Below are 13,974 nucleotides of genomic sequence, written 5' to 3'. Positions count from 1 at the left end.
CGAGAACCTTTATTGACCGAACGTATCATATTACGTATATATATTTTATTATTACGAAATTAAAACTTCAGCACATATAGAATAAATTACTTAACAACGTCACACGTATAAACGGTTTATTTGAAACGCGCCGATCTGACAAACGAGCAAATTCTTTTGATAGACTGCACTACTTCTTTATCTTCATGGTTCAGATCCCCGACGTTTTTGAATTCTGGTCTCAGAAGAATTTGACTTCGCACACGCTCCAAGGTAATTGACAGCGGCATCATTAGTATCTTTGACCAGTTCGTCTCCTCGTAATTGGCCATGAACTGAAACACAGGTTTTATTCTCTTGACACTAGATACTAATTATACAAGCGTAACAATTTCGTAAGTTCGTCCCGAAGACAAACCTATATGCATTATTAAAGCGCGTAACCTCCAGTACTAACTTGATCGAAGCATGTGTCCTCGATGTGAAACATTATGTGTGTAAGAGACTTCACGATAGGCGAAACTTCCGGTAAATTAATCAAATCCATCTCCCTGCTATCCTCGTTGCGACGTAAATTATTTAACACCCAGTCAGACGATCGAACTAAGTACTCGTATGTAACCTAAATTGGACAAAAATTATTTTCTCATAAACAGTACTTAGGATTCGCATTTCATAAATACGAACATTTCTTTATAATGGCTTTACTTACTTTTAGAGAACGTCGCCCGATATTCGTGAACAGCAATTCATCTGTGTAGGTTTCGATTACGCAAGTCATATTTTGTAATTCATCGTTTCTTGGATTCTGATCCTCCTTCCTGAGGCTGCAATAAATTTTTTTTTCCTCTTTTTTTCATTTAAATATAATGAGATAACTGTATAAGATTATGCATCAATATTAAATTAGAATAAATAACCATCAAGTTATCAAAGAAATTACTTTGATTAAGTAATACCTTGCAAACCGTTTAAATGTTTTATTAAATGCTAAGCTTGAGAAGGCTAAAGTTTCATGCAATACAATACAAGGCTCATCTGGATATCTCCTGCGGAATTATTTCAACGTAATAAGCCCGTGGTGATGCCATGAAAAAATACACGATACAAACTTTTATCTCAGATTTATTCCAAGCGTGAGTTATTTATAAATAAATAAATCAAGAATAATCCAACGCATTTAACATTATGATACAATTTAAATTTAAATTTGACCTACTGACGCAATGCATACATATTATTATGCATATGTATTTGAATATAAAACACAAAAGGTGCACGAACAATACGTTTTATCTCGGCAAGTCTTGCCTTCAGCTATTAAATATTTTTTTAATGTAAAATAATTCTCCTACGTAATTTATGCAATTCTAAGAATAATATGATCACAAGCTAGCTCACCTGTCCTTTACGAGAAGCAGAAAGGAATCTATCTGCGACGTGTGCTTATTGTCTTCATCGATGCTGCAAATCGCTTCGGCAAGGGCCATTGCGGCTGTAGATCTGTCGTATGGATTAAAAGGGCTCATTTCGCAACACGTGTTTTCAGAATCCGGCACATTGTGAGGCTCATTTCTGCCTTTTGTGGACACATCCAAGAGAGTGGAGTATAAAGCGGCGCACAATACCTGCAGTAATATGTTACCGCCGATCGGCCGACAATGTGCGGGAATGTTGTCGTTTAACGCGAACGCGACGCGTAAAACCGGGGTTGAGGCAGTCACGTACAACTCGGCAAAGCAGCCGATCGCAAGAGACATGGCTTGATATATACTGGCACCTGTCTGAAAATTAATTTTTATATATTCAACTCACATCCCTTATATAAATTTATTATAATTTATTTTAATATTATTTAGAATTTTTCGAATAATCTAAAGTATGTTAAAAAAAAAAAGTAAATTCTTATCTTATCAAGTATTGATGTGCAATAATTACTTTCGCGGCGTCTAAAAGCACCTCGGCGACAGGCTGCATCATGGTCTTCAACGGCTTTATCAGTGCATTCAGCCAAGGTGGCCGTGATTGATTCCAGACCTTTAAAATAACATTTGTGCACGTTACTTGTTTCACATTACACACTGATATATGTAGAGCTGTTAAAAATTGTAATTAAATAAAGTATTTGCAATTTGGAAAAAAACTAATATTTTAAAAAATGATAAATGCTTTAAAATAATTTATATCTCACGCATTTTAGTGAAAATCAGTGCGGATTGACACAATTAACTCTTTAAATAATATTTCGTAAAAGCACACCTGTTGTCTGTCCAAATAATTGGACCAATTTGGATCTTGCTTAAGCGCCGGTATAATTACGTGCTCCGGCTCGTTAACGGTTACCGCCAATATGTGGAATAAGCTGTATAATGCCAAAGCCGAAGTTAATTTTAGTGTTTTATCGCACGTCGATCCGCTGCATAAAAACCCACTGCAACTTCTTTCATCTCCCTTTAATTTATCGACGGCATCGGTGTCATCCGTATACGTAACACCGACATTTTGACGTATTAGAGTCTGCAGCAACATTCTCGCCACAACGTAATTGCTCATCGATATCACCTGCAAGCGGAGAGAAACTCCGTGGATTAATAAATATATGTCTAAATAACTTTGTTAGCTAGTTGTCTAAAGGATTACCTTCATCAGCTGGGGCCAATTAGGTTGAGGCTGATGCCTCAAAACGTTCAATTCAAGAATCACAATTTTGTCTTCGGATAATGTAATTTCAGCCGAAAAGTCAATCGCGTTTAATCCTAACAAGTTTGGAGCGCATATTATCAGCCAAGGAGCGGGACCACGTCGAGGTCGTAATATTGCCAAATTTTTCAAGCCGTGCCGAAAGATCTGAATAACACAAACATTTCGTTTTTTTATCGCATAAAACAAATAGAAATCTTATTAAGATTCAAGGAATAAATACGTCATAGTCCGTCGTATATAATTTTATATATCTCCTTTGCATACGTCAACTTAGTTATAAATTTATTCAATAAAACTGAAGGGTGTTTTTTAACGATTTAAAATGTCCAACCTGATACAATTCTTTAAGAGGAGTGCCTCTCAGCAGCAAGCAAATCAACAATTCGTTACATTTTGCGTGCACATCTCTTATCACTGTTGGCAAATTATTCGGTCGTGCGCCAATCATACCGTCGCTATCGACACAGGCACCTAAAGCGAGATAGCCTGTGCATCGAAGCACATTAAAGGCGTCTGCCCAAAATTGTTCCGTTCGCGCCAGAGTCGGTCGGCCCTGCAATATCATTTCTCCCTTTAATTACTGTCGCAATTACTCACGCCGAGTAACATTCAAATATCGCACTCTAATAAATCACTGACAAATGTATAATGCATGCAAATAAGCACGTACAAAAAGTCGACTTTACACTCGTTGGAATGTAAAATTCACGCTTGCGACCCACAATATAAATAAAACATTAGGTGGGAGAGGAAACCCAGGAAACACGAAATAAATTGAAAGATAAATCAGATCTACTAGCGTGAGATATTTCGTAGCCTTACGTGAATGAATCTCGTAGTTATGATAGACAGAGACTCGTTTAACATCTCTGAAAATACACGCTGTGCCATCTTAGGCGAGACCGTGTTCCATAAATCCGCCTTGGTGCCTGAAAATATTAACATATTACTTTTGCGAAATATTGCGAAATATATCGCGTGACATCGTAGCTCTACTTTCGCGGAATAAAAAGAAAAGTTCTAAAACGATCTAAAAGAATAAAAAATTAAAAATTAAAAAAATGAGCACATTACCTTGCATGTACAACCACCACATTTGTATAACGTAGGAGCATCGTTCTTTTTCGAAAAATGGTTTGTTGTTGTGCCAACTAAGAGAGTCTGCCTCATTAAGTACGTACAAAGAAATTAATCGGCAGTGGAGATCGAGCAGTCTTTCCGCTACCGCTTCGGCCATTTCATGAAATGCCTTATGTGACTTGTTAATCTTTTCGCTATTGGGAGATAAAGCGCTAATAAGAATTAAATATATGAAAAGTGCTTTTCGTTGCAGTTTGTTGCATTTCATATTTATAAAACGTGTTAGGCGATACGGAGACGTTGCATTGTTGAAGATTTTGTGAGTGTCGATTTAAAGAAAAATTTTACATATCTGAGATAAAAGATCGAATGAATGTAACGTAAGTAATATACCTTGTTTGGGAAGAAATTGTTCCTTTTGCATGCTGGTTGTAACACCACAAACAGTTACGTATCAATGCTGCCGCGCCTAAAGTGGCGGTGAGTACAGTAAGATCGGCGTGGTCCAAGGATTCCTGGATTAACGTATGTAGATGTTCTAAAAAGTGCAAATTTTATAATATTTTAATTACATTTACTTATTTATATAATTAAATATTAGTTTTATATTTCGTGTACGATGAAAGACAGATATGGGGCGTTTGCTGCGCCGACGGCAGCTAGTGAACATGACTTTAGCGTCGTGTGCGTAGAGTTTCACATGTGTTGTATGTATGTACCGCGCCGGCCGGATTGCCGAAGACTGATTTTCTCCTCGTTTTCTCATTTCTTGTCTCTGCGGCCTAGGGTTACGTACGCTAGCCGCTGTCGCCGCAGAAAACGTCATATCTGTCCTTCGGTGTACATACGATACGTGAAACAATTAAAGAATTAAATTATATACGCACGTGAGTTATTCGCAATTATAAAAGTAATATTTTCAAACTAATTAAATAATTCAAACTTAATAATAACTTCATTGCTTTTTCACCTAATGCTTTTGTTTTCATACTTTCCCGAGCATTCGCAATTAGTGTAATCAAATGTAATTAAATGTAAAAATGAATATCGATGACAATATTTTTATCTCTTATGCTCGATATTAACGGTACCTAGTAATTGTTCGGCGGTGTCCACAACGAGCAGAATAAACTCAGACGGATGGATTCGTTTAATAACACCATCCTCGCTGTCGACACTGGATGCGCTTTCGTTTTCGGAAGAGCTCAAACCGGAGGCGCGTTTAAAAGCGGCCACGAAGTCCGCTTCCCACCATGTGACGATTTTAATCGCAGCAAATGAGGCGTGCCGTGGAAAGTCGAGCTTTCCGCCACTTATACGTATGCATAGAGGTTCCCTTAGAACAGTTTGCATCTCCTAAACCAAAGATTGCGTCATCAACATAAACAATGCAGACTTGAAGGATCTACTTTTTTTACAATTATTATATCACGTACAATTTTTAAATAATATTGGCTCGATTTGATTAAATAAAATATCTTCGAGGTTCGTTAAAATTTTTACGACAAATAAATCAATCCTCTCGTCAGAATTAAATCACGTTGTGTTACGCGGCATACGGAATAATTTTAGAACTGCGCGCTACGCGAAAATCAATGTGACAAATTCTGTTAAGTCATAAACGCGAGCTACGCAAGGCAGAAATCACATTAACGACAAATGATTTATACTAATCAGTTGATACCTGGTAATATTGCATGTCTCGCTGTAATAAAATTCTTACGCGATCAACCAAATTTCCATCTTCCATAATCTCCATTTTTGGTTTCTGTCAAATAATATAAAAGTGAAAAATAATAAGTATATATGTGTCGTTACAGTGCGATTATGCAATAGTCGTTTGAGCAACTTAATTATTAAAATTACTTACATAATATTTTTAATGACGTTACTAATACAACTTGCATGTGTATATGTACATATATGTTTCTCAATTTCTTCCTTTAGATTTTATATTAATGTTCTATATAATCTTTATAAACCAGTCCTTCAGTAAAATCTGATAACCATTAGATAAAATATAACTATTTCAAATAAGTAACAGATTTGCAAATTATATTTAAATAGCTACCTATAATATTTTTTAATTGAATTCTATCATACAGGTTGTTTCTCTTTACCACTAAAGGAACATGTATCAAAACATGTTTCGCATTTTACAATTTCTGGTATCTCACTGTCAAGTAATTCGTGTAAGCTTTTGCCATCGTGCTTGTATATCCACTGGGTTTTTATAAAGTCATAACGTTTAGGTCCAGATATAGGAGAAGAGAGCCAAATTTGTTTGTTCGGTGTTTGACGATTTATAACGTAAGTGCCGTGAAGCTCGCCAAATTTTACCGTCAACACACCGTCCTGCAATAATAATTTTTGACATTGTTATAAACATATAAGACAAATAAAAAATTATGATTTTTTTCAATCAACATATATGTACATACTCCATAAGATACATCAGCATCTGGCAAATGTGTTGCTGCTTCAACTAGCTCTTCAAAATGCTCTGTTAATGAATCTAAAGTCTCTTCGCAAATTTTTTCATATTGCACAGAGCTAAGTTCCCTAAAACCCAGACAAATAATAAAATTTTACATCAGTGATATGTGGAGATACTAGGTGCCACGAGTAATATACTAATACTTACGTTTCATTTCGAGTCTCGATGTTTGTACTGAAACTTTTTACTGACAATTGCAGCAACGTTCGTAAATCACTCTTTGGAAAACGTGTTAAATTATGATTAACATAACCTGCAATGTAGCTGCTAGGCCTGCTTGGGAATGGTACAAGTCGTTTCTTCACAGATAATCCACGAAGGGATAAATTACGAGACAACCTTAAGACTATGTCAGATCTCGTTATGACAGTCAACATGGTAAACGGTATCTCTTGGCAGTTTTATCGATCAAACGAGTTTTTCGGCTATGCGGCAAGTCAGGATACGGCACATATACAGATATTTATGTACAGCACCCGAATGATTGCTTCGAGTTCGGAGGTTTCTCGGTGCCGAGACTCCAAAAACGCTCGAGTACTAACAGGAGTTTAGAACAAGCATAGAGATGGCTGAAGACGCCGAAGACAGCGGGAAGTTCGAGTTGCATGTTACTCGATGGTAATAGATTTATATGGTAAAAAAGATTTTACCATTAGATGAATTACCATCGTAACATGCAACTCGAACTTCCCGCTGTCGATGAAAGATAGCGTTGCAACGGGCGGGAATGGCGCCCCGTCTTCTGCTAACCTCTTTGCTTATTCTAAACTTCTGTAACTTCTCGAGCGATCTTGGAGTCTCGGTATCGAGAAACCTCGGGGGAAGTACACTATGGATTTATCAATTTCATTACTTGGAATTTTTCAATCACTTATATGAGCGCATGATTAAATTACAGTTTTAATTTAATTGTAACTGAGGTTTAAATATTGTTTAATCAATTGTTAATGAGCTTTTTTAATAACATCTGATAAGGATTCAGCGTTAACAATGAGTGATGTACGTTTGGTGTGGAAATCCCAAGAGTCTGAAGACGAAGGCGTAAATATGTATGTACGAACGTACGTGACAAATGAGAAAAATGCGAAGGAAGGGATAAAGCAAAAATGTAGAGGAAAGATCAGTGAATCACTGAAAGTGAAATACATAAACGTCAATCTTATTTCTTTTTTTAATACTCCGCGGCCTTGGTGCTTGATAAATATATAATAACATCAGCAACATCGAGAACATAATTGAGAAGATGCTCCGCCGCAAAGTCAATCGTGCGATCATTCAACTAATTTTCACGCTATTATGCGTATTCGAGAAGACCATTGTGCTTTCCTACACGCTGCCAGATCCGACTTTTCAAGTGTTGAAGCCGCAAGGCCTTCGAGTTTCTATACCCGGTAAGTAATTAACATTATAACCTGCTCCACAATAATATTTTTTATGTTTCCCAAAAAAAATTATGGTAATTATATAAGTAGTATAACGCCCCCACCTTAGATTAGATTTTCTTCAAAATTGAAAAATGTATATTTATAATATAATTATTACAGGATTGACAGTTCTAACTTTTTTTTAAATAATAAATAATCTAATTTTAAGCACAATTATTATCTGAGATATAAAAACAATAATGTAATATTTAAGCGTGTGGTGTACTAGATTAGAATAAAAAAAAATGTATAAATAAAAATTAATAACAGTTATGCGGTTATAGATGAATCAGGTTTGCGATTATTTGGATTCCATGCTAATATCAATAAGATAATTGGCAATAATGAACATGGCCAGATCACTGGTACCGTTTATTCAGCAGCAAACGGTCGCTGGACGATCGTGGATCCAGATGTGATTATCAGAAACGGAGACGTACTTCATTATTGGACGTATGTGCAAACGAATGATAAGGCTAGTTACAAGAAAAATAATGAAAAATGGATATATGCCCGTAAGAATAATTGCATAAATGTACAATTTCGCGTTTTCTCTTTCACTAATAAAAATTAAAATATTTTAAACTGATAACAGAAAATCAACAAGTTTCCAGCGAAACGACTACGCAAAATTCTACAAAATACGAAACTTCAGCCGAGAGTCGGTTATTGTTCGAAGATAATTTTAATAATTTTAATGAGACATTATGGAAACGCGAGATAAAGATGCCATTGGACCAGGTAAGTTTGTAGGAATGTACTGTTTCTTACAGAAGTTAAAAAAATGTAATAATATATACATTTAAATAATAATTGTATTGTATGAAAATTAGGACAATGAATTTTGTGTATATCACAATCACAGACACGAGAAACTTGCGCAATTCCGTGACGGTCAATTATCCATAAGTCCACTTATATTGGAAGATTATTACGGCGAGAATATAACTGCGAATGGAAAATTACAACTTAGTGGGTAAATATGAGAGCATATAAAATTTTCATACTTTTTTTTTTCATCGGTAATTATTCTTTTTGTAGATGCACCAGCACAATCGTTCTTGAATGTACGCGGCAGGCATTCTCTTTCAATATTCTACCACCTGTCATATCTGCACGTTTTACAACAAAAGATTATTTTACCTTTAAATATGGCAAGATCGAAATACGTGCCAAGTTTCCGCAGGGAGATTGGCTGTATCCGGGTAATGATTTTGTTTGATGTTTAATGAAAATTAACTTATTGCGAACAATATGCATGATCGTTAAACTTGAGAACTTAATGTTGTTTCATGTCTATTTGATCAGAAATGTGGCTCGAACCGCGATATTCTACCTATGGTGTGAACTACAATAGTGGACGTATTCTCCTGGGTTTGACGCGCGGCAATGAAGATTTAGTTAATGCCACAGACAGTTCCAAGATTTATGACACTAGAAGATTGGACTTTGGTGTGAGAGTAAACTCGTTTTTTAATGGGATGCAAGAAATACTCGTTTCGAAAATAAAAACATTTGGACCACGATGGACGCAGGATTTTCACGTATATACTACGATTTGGACGAAAAATCATTTCAGATATCTGGTCGATGGCGAGATGGTTGGGAAAATAAATCTTGACAAAGAAAAAGAATGGATAAATTATAATTCGGATCTTTATGCTCCATTTGATCAAGAGGTGACGTCTCAGTTTATGTTAAATATTATATTTGTTAATATTATAATTGCTGTACACCAGAACTTGTATAAAATTCCTTATTGCGAGCAAGCGTTATAATTTTATCACGAGAATACTTAATTTATGTCGTATTTAAACATATTCTACTTAAAATTCGATAACTGTAATAATTTTTTTTATTTTAACAGTTCTTTATTACGCTCGGTGTCGGTGTGGGTGGAATACGTGTATTTCCGGATGGCATACTTAGTTCCAGAAAACCAAAACCTTGGAAAAATAAGGAGGTTAAGGTACGAATATACTTTATCTTAAATTAAATATTCCTTGAAAGAATAAACATTTCTTGGTTTATATTAACTATATATGAAATACTATTTTTTTATTGTAGGCAATGCTGAAATTCTGGAAGGCTCGGAGTCAATGGGAACCAAGCTGGAAACGAGACAACGGCAATAACGCTGCTTTTGTAATAGATTATGTAAAAGTGTGGTCTCTTTGAATCAATATTGGTTCAACGAAAGATATAAAGCTATAATTACTTTTCTTATCACCTATTTGCAGTGATAGACTGAATTTGTTCTCGCATGATAATGTTATGCACGTATATATAGATTATACTTGATATCGTGAACACGAAATAAGGCAACAAAAAACAGTGAATCGGTTGTCTTCTGATTCAATAATGACAGAAGATTACAACGTTCCTTACAGTGTTATTTCACTTGGAATCCTCATACAGATGCATAAAGTCCTTTTTACCTGCGTAACGCAATTAGAGTCCCTGTAATTGGACCGCTTCTGTTTCTATAAAAGGGTGAACGATGCTCCCGCAAAATCGGAAAGAAATTCAGGGTCGTCTGGAGCTGGTTTTACCTTTAATGATGCCTCCATTAGCTGCTCGAACGATCATCCTCTGATAATACTGCTGCTGATCATTACTTGAACATAAAAGTTTCTTAAAGTAACGCGAAGTTTATCAAGGGCATATATTTTTTTTTCCAGCTTTAACTAAATTTTGCTTTATGCGTCATCATGCTTGCTGCACTTTTTCCTTACTTAATGTTGTAGTAGCCATTTCTTTGTCTTTAAACATTTACATTTTTTTAAATAAATAGTAGAAATAAAAGATATATTTTAATATGATACAATGAAAGAATAATCGTTCTAAGTACTTATTATACGCGTGTAAAGAATTATATTACATCATTATATGGAATGCGGCAACGTGAGCAGCTCGCAACTATAAATACTGTATTAGACTTGTGGATTATGGTAAAATATGTGATGACTGTCAAGGCTATCTCCACGATCAGGCTCGGTTTTACTCGGCAATCACATTTTCTTTATCCCAAAAAGCAGGGAAAAAAAATAAATAAAATTTTAAGGTCGCATACTACATCTATCCGGCGAGAACATTTCTTTCAAGATAACTTGCAGAAAGAGAAAAGAAAAAAATAGCAAATGATAGGTAAAAACACAATGGCAACTTTCGACCTGGCCCATCAGTCAAACCGGTTTACCTCGGTTAACATTGGAAACAAGAAAAAAAGTCATTATGTGCTGTTTCTTCCGTCTGCTTCGCGGGATCACGACTGATGCTGCAGCCGGAGCAGATTAATTTAACGTCTACGGTGCGCACGTGTGCTGGCTCTAACCGTGGCATAAAATCTCGGCAAAAGTCGAACGACCTCAGCTCGGTTTTGGCGTCTTGTCCGGTTTCGTTTTTGCGGCCTCTTCTACGCGGTTAAACTTTTTCCTTTCCTCCGAACAGTCTATCGGTGGCTCCCGCGGTAGCTACCACGATTCCCTCTCTCACGGTTGGCAGATTATTCTTCTGACTCGCGATCAATTTCGCTACATCGCTACATCGCTACATGTGATTTAATTTATCATTTTATTTTAACTTAAATTAGTGAGACAAGTAGTCACTCGCACATCGTGACGGATAATGACACTGGCAAGAGTGATTATTATTTTCATCGTCCTCGTTTCGGCCACTGACTCCCTGGCGGACTATCATCGTCGCTCAAGGCGATCGAGTGAGTAACTTTACAACATAATCTTTTGTAATGTCGAATGTATATCACATAGGCCTATACGCGAGATATAAATAATATCTGTTATTCAAGACAGTATAAAAGTGTAAATTTAAACATTTTTTAATACATTCCAAATGTATAGTTTCAAAATCTCGAGATCCAAAGTGCGAAAAACATTAAATCTATAAAATCTAAAAATACGAATAATTATAACACGTCTCACATAATTAAAAAAATAAAAAATTAAAATTATAAAAATAGTAAAACTATTAAAAAATTTAATAATTAAGTATTATATTGTATAAACATTGCATTTATATTAAAAAAAAAAAATTTATTTTAGATAACGAATATATACTGCACAGATGTACAGCTACTGCGGAATTAATTAGAAAGCATAGGAATGGAGAAGTTATCGGAGTTAGTTCACGTAAAACGGAGGACTTGGCGCAAACGCAACAAAAAAGTTCTTTGATTGACGCTACTCAATCAGACGTATCTAAGCAAATTTCGAACGGTGTTTACCGACGTATGACTCACATGAGAAGACGTGGTAGTGGACACGCACGTCGAATCACGAGCAAACAATTGGTAGATACACCTCTTAGAACCGTGAACATTGACGTGCCTGAAGACAGACCTACGACTTTCAAGAAGAAGAATCCTTTGCCAGAACTTACGCGTAACATATCTGGCAGAAAAATCGATTCGTCGCCAAATGTAATAATTATCAAATCTGTCACTTAACACTTTTTAGATGGCGTTTAACTTTACGCTGACGCAAATTCCGATTTTATGTATGCAATCATTTGTAACAATATTGACAATGAGACTAGGTACGTCTTTCTACGCGTATTACTATTAAATACGACTTTTTATAACTGCGGTTTCTTAAACATAAGTTTTATCGTATAATGGAATTTTTGACAACTGAAATAATTATAAAATAAAATTAATTTCAGATTCTTCCTTGCAGTTTATATATCGATAAATTTACAATTTATATATATAGTTATTTATAACTGTACATTATATATAGTTACGTGTTACACATTGCAGCTATACTCTCGGGCAGCTTTTCTATTTCGATCTGCAACGACATACGTAAATTAGAGAATTACCTTAGATAAGACAAATATATTCTATTTTTAATTTTTTTTTTAGACGCAAGAGTCTGACCTTCGTCACTTTCATTGCCACTCCTTCGGGTAAATTTCTTTGAAGATATTCCAGAAAAGTATCCGCTGTCGATCCTGTCAATTTTAAAAAGTCCAGGTACCGATAGTAAGTTCTGATTTCATACTGGACACGATGTTTTTTATGAACGTGCGCGGACTTTAACACCGTCCACCTTTCGTGGATACCTTTATATGGTGCTATGCTACAAAGATAAAAATATTACATCTTAACGTCTAGAATACGGTCAACGTAGCAGTGTAAGTGATTAAAAACGCGTTCTTTTTTCTTTCAATAAAGAAAAGAGAAAAAACATACTCTAAAACAGTTTGCTACAGTTAAATGGAATGCAACACAAGTTAATTTATATCATAAAGTATCAATTGCATTCCCAAAAAGGAAAGCAGCCTAAAGTTAAACAATTAAAAACTGTAGATGATTTAGATCCGAGAACCACGCCGGTAACGTCGAGTGGCTGTCGAGCTGTTAGATCAAAATAAAAAAAAAGTAATAGGAATCGGTAGTAGAAGCTCTGGCTATCTTCTCTACTTTTTCCGTCGCTTGCAGAACTTACTTTTTTCCTATTTTAATCTTCAAGTGATTTGCAGCCATTGATGCAAATTCTCCATAGCTTTTTAATACTGCTGGATCATTTCCCCTGACTTCAACTTCAATTTTTGTGTACAACTTATCTGGTGCACCCTAAAAACGATGAACAGTTTATTAAGATCGAAATAAATTCGAATAATATTAATAACATAAATAATAATAATTTCGACTTTACCGTGTTTATGGCAAGTAACTGTTCCTTTATTGAATCTTGTTGCGCCGCTGATGCAGAAAATGTCGCAGAGGATTCGTTTTGTAGATATTTTCGTACGAAAATGTTGGAACATCTCGATTCCTGTTGCGCAACACCAACAGCGAGGTTTCTAAGAAGAAGCGGTACCTAATAGAGATCACACGACGTTGTTACACTTAACCTCAATCGTGATTTGATTTGCCTCGTGTCTAATATTTATCAAAAGTACCTTTGACAGGAACATCTTTCGTCGTCGTCGGCGAACGGAGTTCCAAAGTCACGAGATAATCCCCACAAATTTTTACAAACTTATTATTTTCACATTCAACGTAAACATATCCACTCGTTGGATAGATTCACAGAGCTGCTGCTTCGTGCCAGCCGCAAGCTGTAACTGTCGCTAACTCGCTATGGATGTGCTCGTAGTAACAGTAACACTGCTAGCGCTAGGAACGCATTCAATTTACAATATTTAATTATAATTTTCATAAAAAAAAAAAAATAATTAATACTGTTACTCATACATATAAGTTTTGAAATATGACAACACGTGTAATGAAATAAAAAAAAAAAAAAAAAGAAAAATTGAAATATA

At 35.4% G+C, this 13,974-nt stretch overlaps 5 protein-coding genes across 6 annotated transcripts; 2 read left to right on the top strand and 3 right to left on the bottom strand.

Annotated features, from left to right (window-relative positions):
- Positions 1-25: 25 nt before the first annotated feature.
- Positions 26-5,754, bottom strand: LOC139101468 (uncharacterized). Its single transcript, XM_070654623.1, has 14 exons — positions 5,633-5,754; positions 5,447-5,530; positions 4,854-5,118; positions 4,156-4,300; positions 3,757-3,956; positions 3,505-3,611; positions 3,014-3,235; positions 2,620-2,826; positions 2,239-2,541; positions 1,918-2,016; positions 1,381-1,763; positions 692-806; positions 437-601; positions 26-314 (listed from the first exon to the last, which is right to left on the bottom strand). Exons 2-14 carry the CDS (start codon positions 5,519-5,521, stop codon positions 117-119), a joined length of 2,484 nt encoding a protein of 827 aa, XP_070510724.1. The 5' UTR covers positions 5,522-5,530; positions 5,633-5,754; the 3' UTR covers positions 26-116.
- Positions 5,616-6,800, bottom strand: Fh (frataxin). 2 transcript variants are annotated; one of them, XM_070654625.1, is made up of 4 exons: positions 6,407-6,800; positions 6,204-6,324; positions 5,834-6,117; positions 5,616-5,761 (listed from the first exon to the last, which is right to left on the bottom strand). In XM_070654625.1, the coding sequence occupies exons 1-3, from the start codon at positions 6,634-6,636 to the stop codon at positions 5,860-5,862; spliced, it is 609 nt and encodes a 202-aa protein (XP_070510726.1). In that variant the 5' UTR covers positions 6,637-6,800; the 3' UTR covers positions 5,616-5,761; positions 5,834-5,859. The 2 variants fall into 2 exon arrangements, with proteins under 2 accessions (XP_070510726.1, XP_070510725.1); XM_070654624.1 differs by lacking the exon at positions 5,616-5,761 and having other exon boundaries at positions 5,797-6,117.
- Positions 6,801-7,046: 246 nt separating this feature from the next.
- On the top strand, positions 7,047-9,916 carry LOC139101692 (beta-1,3-glucan-binding protein). The gene is made up of 8 exons (XM_070655051.1): positions 7,047-7,650; positions 7,968-8,198; positions 8,279-8,424; positions 8,517-8,659; positions 8,725-8,888; positions 8,992-9,362; positions 9,551-9,652; positions 9,751-9,916. Exons 1-8 carry the CDS (start codon positions 7,503-7,505, stop codon positions 9,859-9,861), a joined length of 1,416 nt encoding a protein of 471 aa, XP_070511152.1. The 5' UTR covers positions 7,047-7,502; the 3' UTR covers positions 9,862-9,916.
- Positions 9,917-10,210: 294 nt separating this feature from the next.
- Positions 10,211-12,367, top strand: LOC139101702 (uncharacterized). Its single transcript, XM_070655067.1, has 2 exons — positions 10,211-11,401; positions 11,745-12,367. Exons 1-2 carry the CDS (start codon positions 11,311-11,313, stop codon positions 12,146-12,148), a joined length of 495 nt encoding a protein of 164 aa, XP_070511168.1. The 5' UTR covers positions 10,211-11,310; the 3' UTR covers positions 12,149-12,367.
- On the bottom strand, positions 12,365-13,895 carry Mrps10 (mitochondrial ribosomal protein S10). The gene is made up of 5 exons (XM_070655066.1): positions 13,609-13,895; positions 13,362-13,526; positions 13,152-13,279; positions 12,581-12,782; positions 12,365-12,491 (listed from the first exon to the last, which is right to left on the bottom strand). The coding sequence occupies exons 1-5, from the start codon at positions 13,621-13,623 to the stop codon at positions 12,441-12,443; spliced, it is 561 nt and encodes a 186-aa protein (XP_070511167.1). The 5' UTR covers positions 13,624-13,895; the 3' UTR covers positions 12,365-12,440.
- Between the last annotated feature and the right edge of the window lie 79 nt (positions 13,896-13,974).

Source organism: Cardiocondyla obscurior, linkage group LG04 (genome assembly GCF_019399895.1).
Source record: "Cardiocondyla obscurior isolate alpha-2009 linkage group LG04, Cobs3.1, whole genome shotgun sequence".
NCBI classification, from domain to species: Eukaryota; Metazoa; Arthropoda; class Insecta; order Hymenoptera; family Formicidae; genus Cardiocondyla; species Cardiocondyla obscurior.
Note: the sequence above shows the minus strand (reverse complement) of the source record. Positions and strands in the feature narration are given on the sequence as shown.